Below are 23,010 nucleotides of genomic sequence, written 5' to 3' on the forward strand. Positions count from 1 at the left end.
TCAGCAGTTGTGTTCTCTTTGTGATTATCTTGTTCCTTCGCTCAAGATTGCACCTTGTTAACTGCTCACAGAGACTAAGCAATACCCCCAGCTTCATTCCTTGCATGCTTTCAACACTCCTCCTGTATGTAAAATGTAGCACATACATATATCTATAAACACTCTGTTGTGAGGCAGAAGGGGAATGTTGTGGATTCAGGGAAGGAAAGAATGTGGAAAGAAATTTTTTCATACAAGACCTTTTTTCTTCAAGTAGTGTTCATGAAGTTCTATTTCTTTATTTGAAGATCAGATTGTGTGGAAATATTGAAGAAATGTGGAGATCATAATAAATTCCCTGAAGGCCACTCAGCTGAAAGTATTTGTGAGCTCTTATCTCCAACAGATGACTTGGAGAACTGTATCCCTTTGGATACATACCTGAGTAAGTATCAACATACCTATGCAACAAAATTAGAAACCAAGATACTTTGAATGCTTTATCATTGCTTTTAATAATTTTCATTATTTCTTTTAAAGAAAATTGTATTGAATTTGAGTATTTTATTTAGTGTATTAGTAAAAATTGGATTTTTCTAATTGCCATAGCTCATTACATTTTTTCTTTCTTGTATTGGGTGTATGTGGCAAGGTTGTTTTGGTGTAATGATGGAGGCTGCAGAGGCTGTATGGGAACATGTCAGGGACTGTGCTGTGCCAGACACAGCCAGCTCGGTAGTGGGCCCACTATAGGCCAGAGCTGAGCCACTTGGCAAAATTCGTGGTGCTTCTGTGAAAACATGTTTAAGAAAGGGCACAAAGTGCCAGACAGGTGGAGGAGAAGGGAACAAGAAGAGTGAGAAACAACAGAGGTAGCACCAGGTCAGAGGGGCAGGAGGAGAGGTGGTGCTCCGTGGCAGAGCAGATATCCACAAGGCAGCCTGTGGAGGACCCCATGCCACAGCAAGTGGGTATACCCTGAAGGAAGCTGCAGCCCATGAAAAGCCCACGCTGGAGCAGAGGAAAGGTGTGAGAAGGAATGAGCGGCAGAGAGAAACTGCTGTGTACTGACCATCGTCACCTGCATCCCCCCTTCCCAATCCTGACTGCATCACCTGGGGCAGGGGCAAAGAAATCTGGAGTGAAGGAGTGAAGGTGACCCTGGGAAAGGCAGGAAGAAAGAAGTTGCTTTAATGTTTGTCTTTTTGTTCGCATTACCTGAATCCATAATTAGATATTTATTTTAACTGGCAATATATTTAGTTAATTTTCCCCAAGTCAAGTCAGTTTTGCCTGTGATGGTAATTCTTATGTGATCTTCCTGTCTTTATCTCAACCCATGAGCTTTTCTGTTCATGTTCTACCTATTTTCTACACCCATCCCATTTGGGGTGGGGGGACTGGGTGGGAGTTTGGCTGTTAGCCAAGGCTAACCCACCACACTTCTTTTTTGAGGACTTTATATATTCAGTGCAAGTACACTAATCTGTATCATCTAATATGGCTTGTTGAATTTCAGTGATTTTACCTATTTGAAAATACACTAGTCAATCTTGCTGTAAGAAAAATCTGTTCTTCAGGAAGTCATCTCACATGCCAAAAAAGTACTATAATAATAAAACCACTTGCACTGTTTATTTACAGGACAAAAACTGGATCATGCTTGGGAAGACTGATCTCAAATAAATATCACTTAAATACTAGCATGATTTAGAGCACAACTTCTTGATGTACAAAATTACACTTTTGCCTGATGCATAAATTCTGTTCTTTAACTGTGCAATTAGAACAGTGAAAAACCAAATTAACTCTTGGGGCAATAGAACATGAGTTAGTAGGTATATGGAAAAATTAAGTTTTTGTGATTCTGTTTTCTTCTAGCATGTCTTACAGAATCATAGAATCATTCAGGTTGGAAAAGACCTTGAAGATCATTGAGTCCAACCATTAACCTAACACTGCCAAGTCCACCACTAAACCATAGCCCTTAGTGCCACATCTACATGTCTTTTAAATACCTCCAGGGATGGTGACTCAACCACTTCCTTGGACAGCCTCTTCCAATGCTTGATAACCCTTTCAGTGAAGAAATTTTTCCGAATGTCCAATCTAAACCTTCCCTGGTGCAACTTGAGGCCATTTCCTCTCATCCTATCACTTGCTACTTGGGAGAAGAGGCCAACACCCACCTCACCACAACCCCCTTTCAGGTAGTTGTAGAGAGCAATAAGGTCTCCCTTCAGCCTCCTCTTCTCCAGACTAAACAACCCCAGTTCCCTCAGCTGCTCCTCATCAGACTTGTGCTCTAGACCCTTCACCAGCTTCATTGCTCTTCTTTGGACATGCTTCAGCACCTCAATTTCTTTCTTGTAGTGAGGGGCCCAAAGCTGAACACAGGATTCAAGGTGCAGCCTCACCAGTGCCGAGTACAGGGGCACAATCACTTCCCTACTCCTGCTGGCCACACTATTTCTGGCCAGGACGCTGTTGGCCTTCTTGGCCACCTGGGCACACTGCCAGCTCATATTCAGCCACTGTCAACCAACACCCCCAGGTCCTTTTCTGCTCCCCAGCTTTCCAGCCACTCTTCCCCAAGCCTGTAGCGTTGCATGGGGTTGTTGTGACCAAAGTGCAGGCTTTGGGTGGTTCTTTCCATTTAGCTGCTGGTTTTCCATGTTTTCTTCCCTTTCCTTAATCTTGTAACAGGTGAACTTTACTAGTGACTTAAAGGGAAAATAGAAACGAGGTTTAACCAAACTTGGTTAAACATCAAGCATACTTTAAGCCTCCGTTTTGTTAATCATTGACTGTGGGACTTCTCTTGATTAAACTGCTGGTCATTGTCAGTTTGTATTTTTGTCATACAGAGAAAATTATTGGGGAAACAAGATAGAGGAAATCTATTTTGCTTGTGAAGAATCATCTATGTGATTATGTCCAGGATTGAGGACTAAACTTTTGAAATAAGTTAACAACTTTGTCAAGCTTCTACAAGTATAGTAAAAAAAAAAAAAAATTTCACAGTATTGTTAAAAATATGATTTTACTGAATGTAAGAAATGCCATGCTTTACTGAAGAAAAGTAAACCTCATTTAAATCAATATAGATGCTGTATATTATGTTTTCAGGCCCAAGTTCTTTAGGTAACATTGTAGAAGATGTTACACATCCATGTAATCCGAATCCATGTGCAGCTAATCAGTTATGTGAAGTAAATAGAAAAGGATGTCAATCCGGAGAACTGTGTCTTCCATATTTGTGTGTGCCAGGTAAGGGTTTTTGGACTTCTGTTTACCTCAATTTTGCTGATAAACATATGTAACTGCAATTTTATTGGAAGTTTTAAGGTGCTGATATTCCAAAAGAACTGTTATCACAATTATCTTAATGTTTTTAAAAGCTGTAGCCTACCTTCTAGCTCTTCTCATTTCTCAATGTGTTTCCATTTTTATTGTCCACTGAAACATCATGTCTTATTAGAAGATATATTACTTATTTTGCTTCAGAAGAATTAAATATCCATACCTGGTTTCTAAGCAGTCTGCCTGCTATTTAAAATTACAAGCAAGCAATACTGCAAATACAGTGCAGCTCACTCCTTCTGCAGACACCATGACATATATTGCCCTGTATTTCCGTACTTTATTAGCCATATCCACATTATTTTCCTTACTGGTGAAATGAATGAACATTATGTGTTGCCTTGAAATTAATAAAAATCAGGCTGTCAGTCTTGGAAGGACATTTTGAGAGCTCTGAGAATCTGATCAAATGCTGAACATTATTACTATAAAGGTTGTATTGTCTTCACTTGCTGCAAAAGTCATTCAAAGTAATCTGAAAACACGCTCACCTAGAGCTTTTGAAGAGGCAGTTTACTTCTAAAGGTTGGAAGTTTGAATGTTTGAATGTGCAATTTTTAAAACCATTTTTCTTCTTTTTCATTCTTTTTTTTTAAACACAGTTTTCCTGTTTTTTCTCCCTTTCTCCTCTCTTCACGTCTACCTATAAGAGTCTTTCAGTGTTCACATAAGAGGTGCAAGTAGGGATGGAAGACACAATAAAATATGTGAGAGAGAGGAAATAACTGAGCTTTGCTTGTGAGACCCTTTAGTTTAGTTTCTGTATTGGAGAGAGTGAAGCATATGTGGTATTTGTTATATCACATATGTTTCATACTACTGCAGTACTGTGGAAAATGAGATTACTCAAGAATTGTTGGAATTACCAGTCTTTCTTTGGAGTGATGTTTCTACAGGTACTTCACAACATTGTCTCAAGCAAATATCTTCTATTTCTGCTACTTGCTGCCTCTGTGAAATGAGTGAATTTGTCTGAAGGGTGAGAGCAAGGCTGCTTTAGGAACACCTTTTTCACAAGTCAAAGAGTAATAGTTATTTTTGGTAGCGACACTTACCAAAGTATTTACTAAATATGAGCTAAAATTTTTCTTTGTATATAGGTTGCAAACTGGGAGAAGCCTCAGATTTTATTGTCCGCCAAGGTACACTTATTCAGGTTCCATCTTCAGCTGGTGATGTTGGTTGTTACAAGATTTGTACCTGTGGACACAGTGGATTGCTAGAAAACTGCATGGAAATGCGTTGTGTTGACCTCCAAAAATCATGCATTGTTGGAGGACAAAGAAAAAGTAAGTGTTAGAACAGTAATTATATCTTTATAAAGCACCTGTTTTTAAGTAATGAATTTTGAGGTACATATGAAGACCCAGAGGATCTGAATGCAGAGTTTATTGGAAAATACAGAAGTTAATGTTTGTATCCCTATATATAATACTTGTTTAATTCCCATATATGCTGGAGGGTTCCATTATTTAAATCAATACTGAACTGTGTCTGTCTCAACCAATGAAAGTCTTGTGTGAAGCATGTTCTTAGTACAACATTTTTCAACCAAAAGGTCGCTGACTTGCCTCACGTCCCCTGTATTTTATAGTATTTGATAATAGGTAGCTTCCTTCCTGGTAGGAGAACTTACTGATGGGAGCTCTGAGAATGGATGGAAAAAGTTCTGAGACGAGCCAGTAGGCAGCAGGGATGAAGCAACAACAGCAAAACAAATTGATCTGCTCTAAGCATGCTGTAGTTCCTGAGGTTTAAGCACAGTATAACTGACTATAAATGGCTGCCCACTTCCTGGATTCCAACTTTGCGGGTACTCTCAGTCTCCTTTTAACAGCATTGGATATCCAGTGACCAGGAGAGGTGTCTGGGGAAGAATATGAGAAAAGGCAGAGGATTTAATCATACTTTCCATGAATATTCCACCAGAATCTGTTCTGTGCTTCAAACCCCTTGAGCAGGGCTGGTTTCTTTACTAGCCCCAAATTGTTTTGGGGTTTTTGGTTTTGGTTGGTTGGTTTGGGGTTTTTTTTCTTCCATGGATTTTAAATACGGGTTAAAAAAAAGTCAGAAACTTTCATCATGAGCTATAACCTCTGGCAAGAAGTTCCACGTTAATATCTGTGTGCCTAAAAACCCTTCTTTTTTTTTTTTTTTTTTTTTTGGTGGTGTTTGCAAGGGATTTCTTTTAATTAACAAATTCTTGTTAATTTGTTTCATGTGGTTCCTCTTAGTTTGTGAGATTCATCCTAGTTCTTCTATTGAAAAAGCTGATGAATGATTGTTGCCTATTTGTCTCCTCTTTCAAACCTCTGCCATATTCACCTCAACTTTCTATTTTTTTTCTCCAAGCCAGTACCTATTCTATTTAATCATTCCATATACGAAAACAGTTGTATACTTTTAAATCATATCTCTAACCCTATTGTGTACCTTTTTCTAGTTCTTACATTTTCTTTTGAAATGGGAACTGGAACTTCATGCACCATTCACAATCAAGTGCCCAATCAAGTGCATGTAATAGCAAAATTATGTTCCTTTCATAATTATTCTGAACATTATCCTGTTTTGGCTACTAATTCTATCAAGGTCATGCTTTCACAGAGCTATCTATTGTAACACCGTGGTCCAGTTCTTAAGTGGCAATGGTCAGCTCACAGTTCATCGTGTGAATTGTAGGGGAATCACTTTATGTTCAGTACAATGAATTTCCTCTGCTATATCCTTTCCTAGTTGCTCAGTGGGGTGAGATTTTCTTGCAGTTCTTCATTATTTGGTCCTTGGTACCTTAATGTTATTGATAGACTTTGTCATGTAAATACTTGCATTTGTTTTTTGGATCACATATACATATGTTGAACAGAACAGCCACTGCATAGATCACTCTTCCAGTGACCTCCCTTCATTGTCCATTTATTCTGTTTCACGGTTATTTATCCATGTGAGCACCTTTTTCTCCCATCCCTACTTTTTTTCTTGAAAGTCTATGTTAAAGAGCTGTTAAGTGTCTTTTGAGTATTGAAGTATATCAGCCTGATTTTCTGTTGTCCACATGTTTATTGACTCCTTCAGATAATCCTAAAAGAGTTGTTTTTGTGACTTGCACAAAAACTGTGATTCCTTCCCCCAAAGTATCATATTTGATGTGTGTCCACTGATGCAAACTTTTATACTTTTACCACATTTGTGTTATGCAAAATTAAGTTTACCCATATTTATTATCCACAGAACCCGTTTAAAAAGTGTATTTTTTTTTAGCCACTTGCTTTGGTATTTCACACCTGAGTTCATTTGGAGTTTTTTGGTGAATGCCTTCTGGTCTTGCAGAGTCATTAGCATTTGTCTGTCCAAGAGCTCCTTCTGAGGCAGGTTCTCTAATACATTGCCTGTGAAGAAGTTACTCAGCTTAGACTTTTAACTTCCTCTGCTGGGAACAGGGACGCAAGAAAATCTTTTACTTTTTGTTGTTGTTGTTGACTTATCTTCTGAGTGTTCACTGGATGGTCTTCCCTCCTACCACAAACCTAGCTGTAGGTGTAAAAGTCACATAAAACTAGTTCTATCAAATGGTTGTGGATGTCCGAATTAGCAGTGAACAAAACCTGTGATCCCCGGACATGTTCCAGACGCATGCACAGAGGCACGCACACAAATGTACACGCTGCTAACATGGCCAGCCACGCTGACCAACACAGACAGAAATTAGTGCTGTTATTGGCACCCACATATAAACACACATAGCATTAACACAAACAGGAACAGCACATGTGGCCCAAACCTGTTCCTGTTCTGCTGCTGATCAGAAATGAAGCCTGCTAATGAAATGTATGCACCCAGAATAGAGTTCAGCCCGGTAGCAGGCCCTAGATGCACAGTTTCTCCATTAGCTGCCCCCCAGATGCCAGTCACCCAGAGCTGGTGGCATCTGGACCCATGAGCTGCAAAGGTTTGTGTTTCCACTCCAGTGGCTGGCACACAGACCTCTTATCCTACTTACCGATTCATCCAGCTTTAAGTTTGTTAGCATTCATGCACATATGCAGCCAAGGAAGCACTCACACAAAGAGGATTGAATAAAAACACAGGATAGATTGTGGTGATCAAGTGCAGGGTTCAGTCAGAGAAGCGTACTGACCAGCCACCTGTCTACACTCAACCATTCCCTTTTTCCCCCTTTTCCCTCTGCTTTCCCACATATCTTCCTGCTTGATACATCTTAATGCCTCCTTTTCCTCATCTTTGGTCCTTCCACTAACCATCCCGTAATAAGTTTTGCACAATCCCAAAATTCTCTTTCCTTGGCATCACATAATAAATCTGATACCCCTTTCAACAATGATGCTGTTTTAGTTTGCATGGCATTCTGGAGGGAGTTTCTTTTTCTGAGTGATGTTGGTAGGTTTCACACCAAGGACAATGGTTCAAAAAAGGGTTTTAAAAGACTGTTCTGCTAATGTGTACCAACATGTTAGAAATACGTACCTGTCATAGACTGTCCTCTGCACTTGGATTTCTTTGAAACCTTCATAGCCTGCAATTAAGTATGGCAAGGCGGCCTATGCATTTCAGGGAAAAAACTTTTGTTTTAATTGAAATTAATATTAAATAATAATTATAGTTTAACATATTAATCAATGGAGCTAACATATGCTTAAAAATGAACATGTAAGCAGATACATTATGATAACAAAGGCATATTGAACACTGTGGTTCTTTAAAATCTTCCTCAGCATGGTGGGTCTAGACCTCGTGCCAGTTTCCTTCTGCCAGGTAACTGTAAGATTAACAACTTTTTATCTTAACAATAAAAGAATGCTAACTATCTCTTTCTTGACTTAGGTTTAAATTATTAATTTTCTAAAATAACTTTACTGTTCAGAGATTAAATTGGCATGGGTAACGAGCGTTAATTGGGTTCTGCCTAATCTGACAGTCAAGGTAGTTGAAAGAGACCTGACAAATTATTCTTAAAAGATGATACTGATTTATTTTCAGATTTATTCATTGCTTGAGAGCTTCAAAGGTGTATTTTGGTTACGCAAACCAGCACTGTGCTCTTTGAAAAGGAAAACAAAATAAAAAGCTACTACTAAGATAGGGAAAATCTTACAAAATGTCTGGAATATAAAATGGAGTCTGTGCAGAGCTGTAACTCATCTGAAGCTGATGTCTTTGAATCAGTTGGCAAGCAAGAGCTTTTCTGCTAGTGAACAGCATATTTCAGCACTGGATGTTGTTTAGTGTCTGTAAATCAGCCCTTTTAAAATGCTGTCGACTAAAGTCCAAGCATAACTAAAGCAAGTCAAAGATACCTAATAGGTCCAAAATAATTGAGTCACTTTTTCTTACCATGTAATAAGAAAGAGTTATTTTCACATTAAGTAAATCTTAAGAAGCAAGGCACTTGTAGTTATGTTTGTCACAAACATAATTTTCTGATTGCATGCAAACCAAAACCTGAAATCATGAAAGAGTAGGTAACTGGGATATTTCTTTCTCTTAAAAGAGAACCAAGCAGAGCTAAATAATCAATTGTACAATTATTTTCATCATTCAGAAAAGCCTGAATGTAATGTTCTATGCATTTATAGCTTGTAATGTTTTGGGGTTTTTTGTTCATCCAAAGAGGCTGAAAGTCAGCCAAACACACTTAAAACTTATTTTGTATTGCCAAATTGATACTATTTGTTCATGGAAGCAAAACACTGAAAACATCTTAACCTTAATGATATATTTGATGGGCAGTTACAGAAAGTATCTGATGAAAGTAGATGGTTTTAAAATACAGTCATTAGCAAATATATTATTTAAATAGTAACAGCTCTTTTATACAATGTTTGTTTCCAAACATTCTATAATTCCAGACATTCTACAGTTCTATCATGAACCATTCTGTCCAAAGAAACTTGCACTTTTCCAGATTATTGGTGAAAATAATCACCAAAATGTCTGAAGTTGTATTTGTGTTTTATGCTTGTGCAGCATACAGCTGTCACTTGTTCTGGTAACTGGAACAACAACGTGTAGCTGGTGGGTATTCGGTACTCAGTAAGTGCTGTCCATTTAAAAAAAAAACAACCAACCAACCAAACAAACAAAAAACACCACAAAACCAAAACCAGACAGCTTCCTCTCTTTTGCCATAATTACTCATTAAGTGTGTGTGGCGATTAAGACTCTAGGTATTATATAGCGAAATATAAAATTACTAAATTACAAATTCATTAGATGATGTATTGAAAACAAATAATTAAAAATTTACAGTAACTATCAATTTTTTGTAGTTACTATATTTAATTGGTTTATATGTCAGTTGCAAAAAGCTAGGGTTTAGTCATAAAATCTGAACCGTCTTTCTTAAAACCATTCTTTATAAACCTTTATCTGATGCTGGGGTTTTTTTGTGTTGCGAATTGACTCCGATTATGAAATGACTACTGGTAGGAGTCTCCTCAAAAGAGGAGAGTTTGCTGTGTGCGCTCTTTGATAGTGAAAGCCAGTAGTCTTGCCAAGTTTTCAAGTGGATCCTACTCTTTAGTCTGAAGAATCACCTAAGAGATCCTGTGTTTGGCATTACCTTCAACTCTTGGAAACTTTTCTTCTTCCCTGCTGACAAATTCCTTCTTTCTTAGGTAGCACTGTGGTTTAGACAGAGCTTTTTGTGCTACAGAGGCTTTCTCTCCCATCCCCTCTTGTTCTGCCATCATTTGTTTAGGAGTACCTCTTCTGAATTGCTCAAATGCTGAGGATTTTCCTTGTGCCCCTGAAATATTTTTCAAAAATTCTAATCCTTAATCTCAACCCTTTGAGAAGACATTAGAGAGAACTGCCTTATTTTGTAAGGCACAGTTACTCTTATGTTTTTCTGAAGAGCTGTGTATTTGTCAGTAGTCCTTAATAACTAACCTGATTATGGCTAGATTGTCTGTCACCAACATGAATTGATTTTGCATAAAACATATAACACAGTGAAGGACAGTCATATGGACAGTTCACAAAATCAAACTGGAAATGCTAAACTTCCTAAATTTAGAAAAATTCCTAATTCTTAATCCCGATTCTTAAATTCAGATGTGAAAAAGTTACTGACTTATAAAATACAAAAATTAGGCAGATTGCTCCATCCTCAAAAAGCAGCTGTGATGGTGGCAGTTGCGTTATTAAGGGATTCTTTCTGAAAGCCAAGGGGTAAACATAGACCTCTCTATTCATGTGTGTCTTGTGCTGAATCTAGATCTCGGTTTCTCTTCAGCTTTGCTACAATCTTTCGTGTTCCCCGCTTTGGACAAAGCTCCCTTGTAACTTCTACTGCATGTTGAGGCTGAAATTATGACTATAATGGATGTTGCAAAACAATAAAGACTGGAATGAAGTATTGGCACTATTTAACTCCTGACAAAAAGTACACACAAAGGAAAGAAATGAGCACTACAGAGGAGTTTTGCATTGTGTATGACACTATGGTTGAAAGTTTAGCAGTCCTATGTAAAATTAATTTAGAAGAAGAATGTATCTTTATGAAAACTTTACCTTTAAAGATACGGACCTTGCGAGCCAGAATTTACAGAAGTACTATGTACTATGCTACCACTTCTTCTGTTTTCTGAGTGTATTTCTTTCTGCAGCTTTAAATTGTTCTAAAAAAAAAAAAAGAAAACCTAACTTATACAGGCTTTTAAAGCATTAAGTGCTTGCTTCCCTGTTTAACTAATTAATCAAAACCACGTGACAGACTTTTTCTTTAAATGAGTAAAACAAAACCTGAAATCTTAACAAAAGATAGAAATTTCAATGGGAAAAGAAACTGAATAAGGGAAATTACAGGAACAATTAATAATGAAAATGTAATTCCTATGTAATACATATGAATATGTAGGCTTCTGGTATATTTTTATTAATTATATATATTTACTTAACTTATTTTAAGGCCATGGAACGTCCTTTAATATCGATTGTAATGTCTGTTCATGTTTTGCTGGAAACTTGATATGTTCCACGCGTCAGTGTCTAACTGAGCATAGTTCAGAAGATGAACGTCGGAAGTTTACAGGTAACTTTCCAAACTACGGAAGCTTTAAGCTTAATATTCTTAGAGCGAGGATTAGCATCTAAATTCTTTCTACAGTATTAATAAAAAAAAGTGATAACTTGTTATTAATATGTTCTTTTAACTATTTATTTTTCTCGTGTCCAACCTGCACTTCAGAAAAACCACATACATTTTAAAAAAAAAATCTGTACTGAAAAATAAAACCTCACATAATATGTAAAAAAAGGTGATAATAGGTTGAGACAGGGTAATGCACTGGGGACAAGAGACAAGGAGTTTGGGGAAAAATGGAGAAAGCTCAGTAGAATTAGCAGGGGTGCACAAACTTCCCTTCCTAATACTTTAAGTGCATATGTGCTACAGCATTGCTAAATTACAGGAGGGAGGAGGTGGCTGAAGATGCTGGAAGGCAAAGATATCTTAGTGACCCCTTGTGTATCTTCTGTCATAGAAAGTAGCAGTGCACCAAATTCCTGTTTTATGTGTTGCTTTTACAGGTTTGCCATGTAACTGTGTAGATCAGTTTGTACCAGTATGTGGTCAAAATGGACGCACGTATCCAAGTGCATGTATAGCTCGTTGTGTTGGGCTCCAGGACAATCAATTTGAATTTGGATCATGCATTTCCAAGGATCCTTGTAACCCTAACCCTTGTAATAAAAATCAAAGGTAAAAGCAGAATACATTTTTAAGCTTTTTTTTGGCATCATGTACTCGTAAAGCAGATTTACTTTTTTTTGAACGTGTTGTATATTGTAGTAACTTTCTACTTTTGTGATACGCCAGTAAAAATAACTGTTTCAAGTAGCTACTTGTAACTTATCATAGTTAGTAATGGACTGTGGTAACTGCCAACTCTTGGTTCTGTTTAGGTAGTGCTATATCAGTTAAATTCATTATGCAGATCTCAGTTTTAGCAATAAAAGAGAACTGATGCATACTTTCAAAAATGGAGGAATCAAATTTTGTTGAAATGGCAATGAGTGTTATTTTACTACTGTGTTTCACATCTTCTTCTAGTAGTTTAAAAAAAACCCCACACCTGAATTCAAGACTTGGACTCAGTCTTTCTTATTCAGTCAATAATCTGTTCTTTTTATCTCTGAAATAGGAAAATATCGATCACTCTGGAAGACTTGAGTTTCTCTTATTTAGATAAGATTTATTTAGATTTTGATATCTTGCGAAAACCATGGCTGTACAATTACCATTTTTTCAATGTCACAAAAAACAAAATCTGTATAGACGACCATATTAAAACAAAAATATGCTCTGAACTAGGGTCAGGAGAAAAGAAAATCTGACCTTTCTTACAGAAATCAAAGACTGTGGCTCATAATATTGGCCTCTGTCTTCAATTTTCTCAAATGTTGTGCAATACTGCAATCTCCTTTGAATTTGTACATTCTTCTGTTTTGAAAGAAAGCCACCATAAGAAGTTGTGTAATACTGTGCTTTCATGAAAACTGATTATAGCAATTTTATTTTTTTCCTTTTTCTGCACTTTAAATGCCTTGATGCAGAAAACTGCAGAGAAAACACTCTAGTTTTGTAGCTGTAATAGCCATTATGGCCTTGAAAACTGGAATTTCAAAGCTGCATTGTGGATATACACTTTTTAACTTTCATATTTTTAATTTGGAAAGTATAGAGAGGTTTTTCAATGCTTCGAACGTCATCCTGTAGTTTCAGTAAAGGATTGTACACAATACATTTTTCTGAATCAGTTTGATAATGTAGCATTAACTAAATATGCTCATTTTAAAACTTCTCTGAAGTGCTTAGAATTTATTTAAGATCTTACATTCCACTTGTAAAGTGTTTAAATCTCAGAATTTGTGAGTATTCCCTAATATAAAAGGAAAATGTGTAATGCATGGGACAGCAGCACTCAGAGAGAGTAAAGATGTATTGTACATAGTCCAGTGGTAGCATTGTTGTCATTTATAGAAGGAGCAGATTGTTAAAAAAGCCATTTGACCTTTCATCAGTCTATTCATCAGACTCTATTGGCTGGCATTTCTCTAGCAGAGGGATGTCTTGCAGGGCATATGGCAAATGTTTTGCGAATAAGACCATGGAAGGTACATATTTAATATAAAGAGGAAAGAATTTCTGCTGTTTAGTGCTCTTTACTTCTTATCTGTGAAGGCTTGAGAGGGATGACATGCCAGAAAGGAAATTGTGTTAATACTAGATTTTTCCGTTTGTTTGCAGTCATCCCCAAGACTGGATGTGGTATAATATACTGAGCCTACAAAGCTAGAACCCAAATAAATATTTGTAATTGAAACCATGTAATCTTGTAAGTCTTGTTTTCACTACCTTCTCAAGGAAGGGTGAGGCTAGACCTTTGCAATATAATCTTTTTCTCTTGCAGTTCACTGTTTTCATGTTTTCTGTAGTTTTCCTTAAATACATGTTTACAAAATGAAGCTTGCAAATAGGTAAGAAGTTCAGCCAAGCCTTTTTTAAAAATACATTGAAAAATACTTGGTAAAGATTAATTTTACTGGAAACTGTAGTTGAGTTCACATCTATTGACTAAACATGGTATGAACGAGTTCCAGGTTTGTGGTGAGATTCAAAATTGGCTATTCAGAATGTTTTATCGTACATATTTCCTGCTTTCCTGCAACTCTGATGAACCATAGTTAGCTCTAAAGCACTGGAAAAGATTTCACTAAAAATATTTTCCCTGAATATTTTAAGGCTTTAAAAAAAAATCCTGTGACATGATATGAAATTATTATTACTTTATACAGGTGCATACCAAAGAAACAAGTTTGCTTGACTAGTTTTGGAAAGTTCGAATGTAGCCAGCATGAATGTCTGCCAAGGCAGTTAAATTGTGACCAGACACGGGATCCTGTTTGTGACACAGACAATGTGGAATACAGTAACTTGTGTACTTTATACCAAAAAGGAAAAAGCTTAGCGTACCGAGGACCGTGCCAGGTAGGGAGTGGTTCTAGCAATAAATATCATATCTTCTTTGTTCTTTAATGTTCAACTTTGCAATATTCTGGTTTTTATAGCTTACAAAATGTTTTCATTGAAAGTGATCCTTTAAAAAAGTAATTTTAACTACTATAAAAAACACTGTTACAAAATTATATTCAGAATTTTGTCTGAATAAAACTGGATGCTGAAACTAAAGTTAACAGCTGTCTCAAAACAAATCAAGAGCTTTGCTTATGCTTTCTTGGGGCTAATACTCTGATATATATATCCTTCCTATAGTTTTCACTATTAAAGCTTGCACTGAGGTATGTTTGCAGTAATTAGTGCAGTTCCTTGGTTAGTTAAATACTAGTTTTCACCAATTTGAACTTGTTTTAAATAAAAATGAATGCCTGGTCATAGAAAGTCTTTAACGTTTTGTGTGATTGTGCCCCAGGTTTATCAAATTCATTGTTTAGGATCTATTTACACCTAAGTTTTGTTGAAGACTAGGCAGTCTGTAATATTTTCTTTATTTAGTCTGGATTGGATTGGTCTTCATATTAATACATGAGAAGGATTAGGATTAGGTTTATTTCTTCCATCCCACTGCTCCCCACAGTGTTGGTAGACAAGCTATTTCTATTGCTTTACAAGAAAGTGAGGAGCTACTATTTTCAAAGTTGCTGGCTTTACCATTGTTCATAGAGTCATAGAATCATAGAATATTTTGGGTTGGAAGGGACCTTTAAAGGTCATCTAGTCCAACCTCCCTGCAAGGCGCAGGGACATCTTCCACTAGATCAGGGTGCTCAGAGCCCCGTCCAGCCTGACCTGGAATGTTTCCAGGGATGGGGCATCTACCACCTCTCTGGGCAACCTTTCTACCCACAATGAGGGCAGTGTTTCACCACCCTCATTGTGAAAAATTTCTTCCTTATATCTAGTCTAAATTTGATAGGCTGTTTATCTCCAGGTTTTTCTCAAATGATGAAGATTAATTCAAGACCTTGTCTTGGTCTCAACTGATGGATATTCTTAGAAGTACAGAACATTTTTTCAGGGTTTTTCCTGTGTTATAAATGCTATTTCTCTTTTAACCCACTTCTAGTTCCTGCCTTTCTTCTGTCTTTATACCTTCTTTTTCTTGCCCTTTTTCAGCAACCTCGTTAAGTACAGATAATTCTTCTCATTGCACATCAGATATCTCATGAGATACTCAGAGAATGTTCAGCCCTTGAACAGTAAGACTCAAAGGAATATTGCATGGCTGTGTTTTTCTCCAGCAGTTATATGTCTAGTTGTATCCATGTTCACGAAGTCTTTGACACAGGTAGCTTTAAGTTTTCACTCTTCCTTTTATAGGGAAGATGACTGCAAGATATGAAACTATTTCGGGTTCTAACATTTACTTGTCCTCTATCTGTTTTCTTGTTAGCTTAGGTGTGTAACATAGAAACTGTAATTGTCTTGCTGTTTCAGAGGATATACAGTGATCATATAGCTCTGGTGAATTCCTTGAAATATTAGTTACTTTAATAAAATATTTAGACCTTATCAAGAAAATATGGAATGAGTTGTCATTTCACAAGTCTTTGGACAAAAGTATCAATCATACCTTGTCTGCAAAGAGTCAGCAATTCCATTTTCTTCTGTCAATGTTCAGAAGCTTTAGTTTATTGGCATTTGATCTTTTCAATGTGTTGGACTAATATACACACACAGGCAGGACAGGAAGAAGCTATATTACAATTTTCTTTGATTTTCACATGTGTTTGAATCAAATGATATACTAAAAAAATTTTTCTGAGAGAAAATGGACACAACAAATATATTTTTATAAGTAAAGGTCTCAACAATATATTTTTGACAGAGGTGTCTAGTAATGGATTTTATTCTTTTTAAATAAATGTATACATTTAGGTTCTCAAACAATGTGCTAGAAATGCAGGTGCGCACACACTAAATTTTAAGAAACAAAACCACGCTGAGATTAATGAATAAATAAATTATTAATATGTCATTAAAATATCAATAAATACTATAATAGCAAATGTTTTATTAATAAATTAGTTTTATTGATAAAATACTATTTTGTTTATTACATAATAGCAGTATAATAATCTTAAATCTAATTAATTTAATAAGTTAATTTAAATGACATAGTTATAAGCATTAGCACGAAGCAAAAATTCTTATTTCCCAAAACATGTCTTATTATATGTTTCTCAAATTCCAACTTTAATTTTTCTGTTACCTTCTTTAAATACATATGCTTTGCATTTATTACCCATTCATAAACTAGCAGGCTATTTACTCTAGATTTCCTACTTTTTTTGAATGTTTGACAATATTAGCGGTGAATTCCCATGAACGTTGGTTTTTCTAATGTTAAAACTATTCTGAAGATTTGCCTGTAGCATGAATAGATTAATCTTTGAAACATTTCTGTGTGTTTCAGCCATTTTGCAAATCAGTGGAACCTGTATGTGGACATAACGGGGAAACCTACAGCAGCGTCTGTGCTGCCTACTCCGACCGTGTGGCTGTTGACTACTATGGACACTGTCAGGCTGTAGGTGTTCTCTCAGACTACGGTTTTCATACAGAGTGTGCCTTTGTTAAATGTCCCCAGCTTTCTGCTACTGGCTGCAAACCGGTTATCGCACCAGGTATGTTAATTCGTCGTTGAAGTTTACTGCAGATGGGAGAGAGTCTCCAGGCTATGTGTATATAAATAGGTGTGTATTTGGAACGAAACTTATGCTTTAAAACATTATATTCCATAACGTCTTTGAGACATCTAAGAGAAAGGATGAAGTAAAGATCTTCACTTGGGGCTTGAACAAGCTAGTATCAGGACTCAGCCTGAAGTGGAAGTAATTCTGAAGTGGAAGGGCCTCGGCTTTAGGAGTCACACTCCTTCAGTCTGTAGAAACTGGCAGCTCTCCCCATAAGGACTGGTTGGGGAGAAACAAATGAGGCCTGTGGTGTCTAGGGTAGAATGTCACTGGGAATCGGATGAGTAATTTTTCGGAAGTGGCAGCACAGATACCACAGTGGAATGCCAAATTGTCGTCAAAGTAGAGTTCCCAGAAGAACAAAGATTATGTTTAATTAGAAGACAAGGGTAAAATACCCTGTGTATTTACAGTACTGTGAAAGAGGAAGACAGTAGGAATAGTTTTACAGTTGTGCTGTTTTGAACTGGTTTTTTATGGTTCTCACAAATACTCCCTTTATGAAACAGTAACTAATCACAGGTAATACATAGAGCAAGAAAAGCTCAGTTTTTAAAAAGAATCAGTTTTATGCATTTTTCTCATTCACTGGTTTGAAAAAGGGTCTTTGTGCTTTGATATAACATTTAATATTGTAAAAGTCACTCTGTGGATGTGAATTTATATAGAATACGTCAGAGGGGTGAATTAAATATATAATCATGGGTAGAAAGTTGAAATATTAGCCCTTTGGTTTCTGAGATGGTGAGGAAAAACAGTAGGAGAAATATGACATGCTTCTGTGTTAAACACAAATCTGTCAGACAGGACCTTTCCCTCTGCCCCTTATTATATAAAGATTCTAAGCTCCAACATGGTATAACTACATAAATTAATGTTTGCAACATGCATAATTGCTTCTGTCATGTCCTAGCTATTTCAGGTCTTGAAATTCATAGTTTCTCTAGTTGCATATGCATGCATCCATACAAAACCTTGTCTTGTAGTACAAAGTGCCTGTGGTTTTTAGATTACAATGTGTCATCCTGAAACAAATGAAAATTCAACTTATTGCTTCATGTTGATAGTAGTAAATGTGTGTTGAAAGATGACTGCTTTTGCATTACAAACGTTTTCAACATTAAAAAATGTTAGAAATTGTGCAATTCCACTATCAAATTGAAAGATTTACTTTGGTTTCATTGTTTTGCTATTTTCATTCTGAGTTAATGTTCAACGTTTGACCCCTGCTTACTTAAAAGTGAAAAGACTATTTGCTTTTATTTCTGAGATTTTTTTATCCCCATAGGAGCCTGCTGTCCACTATGTGCTGGAATGCTGAGAATCTTATATGACAAAGACAAGCTGGACACTTTTGCAAGGGTAAACAGTTTAATCATGCCTTATGTTAAATGGTACATGGAAAAGTCAAGTTACTGTATACTCTCTCCTGAAAAGTTAACACATTATAAAACCAATTATTTTTCACTAGCTAGTGTATGATTTGGATTTTTTCTTTATACTGTTTATACTTTCCTTTATTTCTTAATATCAGGTATAGAAATTGAATTACAATGCAAAGCAAAACAGAATTAGAGTACCAGAAACAAGCACATTCAGGTTTGCAGTTTAAATTATTTACTTGCAATAGTAAAGACAAATTATATGAGAACTGCATCTATCTCGTGGTAGTAATACAGTGTATATTTGTTATTTATGGAGTTTTTGTTAATATTATTCTGCTAGCTCTCTATTTCCTAATATAGGTAACAATTCTGACATCGTCTCACGTCTAAATTGGATTGTTTTACACTCTTCGGGTTTTCTAGATAGTAGTTGTCACTGATTTTGTTACTTATCAGCGAGAATGTTGGATTTTAATTTAGCATCTCTGTAAGTTAGACACTAGCATCCTTCATTACTGTGCTTTGAAAACCTCCAGTGTAAGGTGGATCTGATGTTGTCTATTGCTGAACACAACATACTAAGGCCCAGACTCCCCATGTGGTGTAGAAAAGGATTGCACTTTCTTGACCCCAGCTTTTATGCTTCAGTATATGGAACAGAACAGAACGCTTGATTTTTGGCATAACATCACAACAAAATAGAGTAGTATGACGATCGTGCCTGGTTAAGCAAAACAATTCATGTTTGCATCTGCACATGATTTTCATTTTTTAATATCAAGAAGAAAGAGAATTTCGCCAAAACAGTATAAAATTACATTAACTTATTTATATGTTTAGAAGTAGAGGTAATTTGCTATTATTGTAAAAACATAGAAAAATGTATCTTGAACAGGACCCCTGGAGACCCTCTAGTACAACCCCCTGCTAAAAGCAAGGTTAACTGCAGTTAGATCAGCTTGGCCAGCTGAGTTTTTAAAACCTGCAGGAGTAGAGATTCCACAAGCTGAATGCTGCTGGACTCTCTTCAGTTTGTCAGTGTGGCCTGGGGTGGGAGGGTGGCATAAATAAAGGGGGACAATGACTTCTGCTGGCTCTGTTCTTGCTGCTGCAGCCCAGTGTGTGGTTGGCCTTCATCTCAAGGGTGTGCTGCTGATTGACGTTTTACTGATTTCCTCTCAGAGATTTTGTGTTTGTGTGTGCTGCGTTTGTGTGTGCCGTGTGTGTGTGTGTGCGCGCGCGCGTGTTGATCGATTTTGCTGAGTAACGGTGTCTGTTAGGTCATGACGGCATCCTGGAATGTCTTCCAGTTGTCATCTCTAATGGCACCAGGGACATGGTGACTACTGGAGCTTCTCAGTTCATACATTACAACATGTGGCTGTGGAGAAGAAGTTTTAGTTTTAGTTAGAAGAAGGCTTTCTAGTTAAAGAAACTTCTTGGACTTACTCAAGTAGTTATTCAAGTAGTTGGTGATAACTACTCTCCTCTCACCTACCCACCTAGTTGCTTTTTTTCTTTTTTTTCCCCTCTCTGTTTTCTTCCCTTTGTCACCACAGTCTTGATTACTTTCTCTTCTCTTGCTCACCTAACGCCACAATACAGTCAGGTTTTCAGAACTCATATATATAAATATGTGCATATGTATATTTTTACATTTAAAATATGTGATCCCTCAAACCTTCACGTCAGCATACTCTTAGCACATACTAGAAATTACAGAAGTTTGACTGAAGCTCTGTCCTTTGGAAACGTCCATCAGGGGTCATTGAACAAGCCCCCAGAGATGATCACTAACTGGTCACAGCCACCTAGAGACTGTGCATGGTGTGACACTACCCTGAGCATGGAGAGTTTTGGTAGCTCTTGGAACAGGTTCTGAGGTGCTAAAGGAGTGCCAGCTGGTAGGGCTGCTCTGCCTCTCGTTTCCCAGCATGGGAGCACAAGCCACTGTAACAGATAACCATTTACATTGTTTTGAGGTACGTGATACATATACACACTAACCATGAATGTGGGGGGCAACACATATCAAAACCATAGTTAATTTAAGAAGTAAACAATTTTTTCCCCTTCTTCCTTTCATTTTTTTAATGTTTTGATGGGGAGTGGGTTTGGGTCTTTTTTTGCTAGAGATTAGAAATGAGTAGTTTAAATGGCTGAAACAAATTTTCTGGCATGACGTCAAGTTATTAAAACTGAAGAGGAGAAATGTAAGTTTGCATAATATCACATCATCCACAAAGTTCTTTGTTTCTTCCAGGTAACAAATAAAAAACCTATAACAGTACTTGACATACTTGAAAAAATCCGCCTGCATGTCTCAGTGCCGCAGTGTGATGTGTTTGGATATTTAAGCATAGAATCCGAAATTGTGATTCTTATCATTCCTGTGGATCAGAACCCCAAACCATTGCAGGTAGACTATATTATTATGTTGTTTACCCAGCATGGAGTTACTGCATTTTTATATGTGTACACTTTACTACTTTCAATATAGCAGTTTTAAAATTTGTATTTTCCTGTGTACCAAGTGCATGGGGATTTCTCTAGTGACTCAAATGTGAATAGCTAGTATTGTGGATGGTAAAATGTGTCTTGAGAATCCTGCTTTTCTGATAAGAGGCTTCTGAGTTTGGGTAATTAGATGGGAGAGGTGAAGGCCAAGGATGATTTTTGTTTTAAAACTAATAAATGCAGAACCCTCAACTACTATGGCTAAAATAACAGAAAATATAAACTGATGAAAATAAATAAATTACTCAATGACCTCTTAAATTAATATTGTCTATTAAATGCATACCTGCATATGAAATGGTACTCCTTTGTCTCCAGGGTAATTGTTAAAAGTAGATCGAAGTATATGTGATACTAGGCTGAAGCACATCATACATATTGATATCCCATTAGTGCATTGTGCGCGCCGGGATGTTAAGCAGTAGTTCGTACCAAAGAGGATCTGTTGATACTATTCTGAGACCATTCTGGTTTTGACATTCCTTTCCACCTTATGGTAAAAAGCGCTGGGAAATCCCAAATGCTATAAAGAACTCAAAAAGAAAGTAACATTCCAATAAGCTGCCCAGCTTGCTGTGTCGTAGCTAGTTCATTCTAGCAAACAAGAACCTAAAGCTCACAGTACTAAACTCTAAAGGTAAACCAACAAATGCAACTCAAAAGTTCTTACAGGATTTTCTTAGGAGCAGTTCAGAGCAATAAAGCAAGCCTTTGGCTATGATGTGTTGCATTATTATTGTCTTGGAGCTGTTGCTTCATTTTTACTTTCTGCTTGTTAACCTCTGTAAGACCAGTGAGGGTATCTTCTTCCTATTAAAAGCAACATAATTCCTTGCCCTTTTGTGGTTGTTTTTAACGCTCTTGCCTGGCCCTGCTGACAGCACTTGATAATGAAGTCCCTTTAGAGATTAGGTACTCTGACTGGTTCATTCCATTACCTGACGTGTTGATGTGTACTAGTGTAAAATGAAAGGCTTAGCTTTGAGAAGGAAGGGGAGAGAAAACCTGTCCACAATCTCTTTCTCATCTTTTACGATACAAACAGAATTCAGTCAGGTTCATTTCCTTGTTGTTAATTTTATATTGATGGCTGCTTCCCATTTCCATTTTATTTCTGCAGTCTAATTTTGCATGCTCAGTATTCCTTCTGGGATGGGCTAAAGTTATGGTATAGTGTGAGGGAATAGAATCACTGCCATAAACTTTGCAAATTGCAGTATCTTATAGGGTAGTTGTTTCTCGGGCAGATACACTGTGTGTATTTTGCTTGCCTGTACTACTGGAGCAACCCTTGTTATGTCCAACTTGGCTCCAAGCTTATGCCTCCTTCTTTAGCAGAAATAGCCTAAAATGTTGCCAGGACTTAGGAAACAAGGTCTGGGGCCTCGTCAATCTGGTCAGCTCTTACTCCATCTGCAGCAGGTGCTGTCAGACTCCTGGGTAGAGGGGGACTCTCTAAAACCAGAGAAGCCACCTGAAACCAGGGAGGAGCTGCTCATCTTGCTGGTGACACCCCTTGCTGAGCTAGAAGTATCTCAACTTTCAAAGCTTTGGGCCTCCAGATATTAATTTTGTCAAGTTAAAACTTCACCAGAGGCTGCTTCCAAAGCTGTTAAAGAGACTTAGTACTAAATTTGTTCCTGCGTTGCAGTAGAAGGTAAGGTGGAAAAAATAGATTTTCTAACATAAATTCATAATTTTCATCATGTCACTGGGGGAATGGAAAACTGGAAACCTGAGTTTTCTTAGGTTTTTGCTATTACTCCCATTCTTTTCTTCCCTTCCCAAAAAAGAAATCAGTTTTCCCTGATTTGGAAGAAAAAGCCCAGTAAGTAGAAAATCCTCGTTTTTACACTGTTGCAGATTTCAAGGCAGTGTCTTGGTCAATCAAGAAGGAAGTCCTCAGTTTTAGGGGTACTTAATTTAGTTAATTACAATATACTGTGAGCTTTTTGGCATCAACATTCAAAACACATCACTCATGGTAACTTGTATGTAGCTTCCCTTTTGCTACCACTCAGGGCTTCCACAG

General features: G+C 36.9%; 1 protein-coding gene across 1 annotated transcript in view; it reads left to right on the top strand.

Moving 5' to 3' along the window:
• RECK (reversion-inducing-cysteine-rich protein with kazal motifs) overlaps nt 1–23,010 on the top strand; it is a gene marked incomplete at its 5' end in the record, with an annotated part of 64,409 nt that overhangs the window by 40,722 nt on the left and 677 nt on the right. The window contains 9 exons of the mRNA XM_010283967.1: nt 288–424; nt 3,109–3,249; nt 4,443–4,631; nt 11,270–11,392; nt 11,890–12,061; nt 14,158–14,350; nt 16,797–17,007; nt 18,365–18,438; nt 20,725–20,880. Of these exons, the coding sequence (XP_010282269.1) occupies nt 288–424; nt 3,109–3,249; nt 4,443–4,631; nt 11,270–11,392; nt 11,890–12,061; nt 14,158–14,350; nt 16,797–17,007; nt 18,365–18,438; nt 20,725–20,880 (1,396 nt within the window). The remainder of the gene's footprint in view (nt 1–287; nt 425–3,108; nt 3,250–4,442; nt 4,632–11,269; nt 11,393–11,889; nt 12,062–14,157; nt 14,351–16,796; nt 17,008–18,364; nt 18,439–20,724; nt 20,881–23,010) is intronic.

Source organism: Phaethon lepturus, unplaced genomic scaffold (assembly GCF_000687285.1).
Source record: "Phaethon lepturus isolate BGI_N335 unplaced genomic scaffold, ASM68728v1 scaffold3563, whole genome shotgun sequence".
NCBI classification, from domain to species: Eukaryota; Metazoa; Chordata; class Aves; order Phaethontiformes; family Phaethontidae; genus Phaethon; species Phaethon lepturus.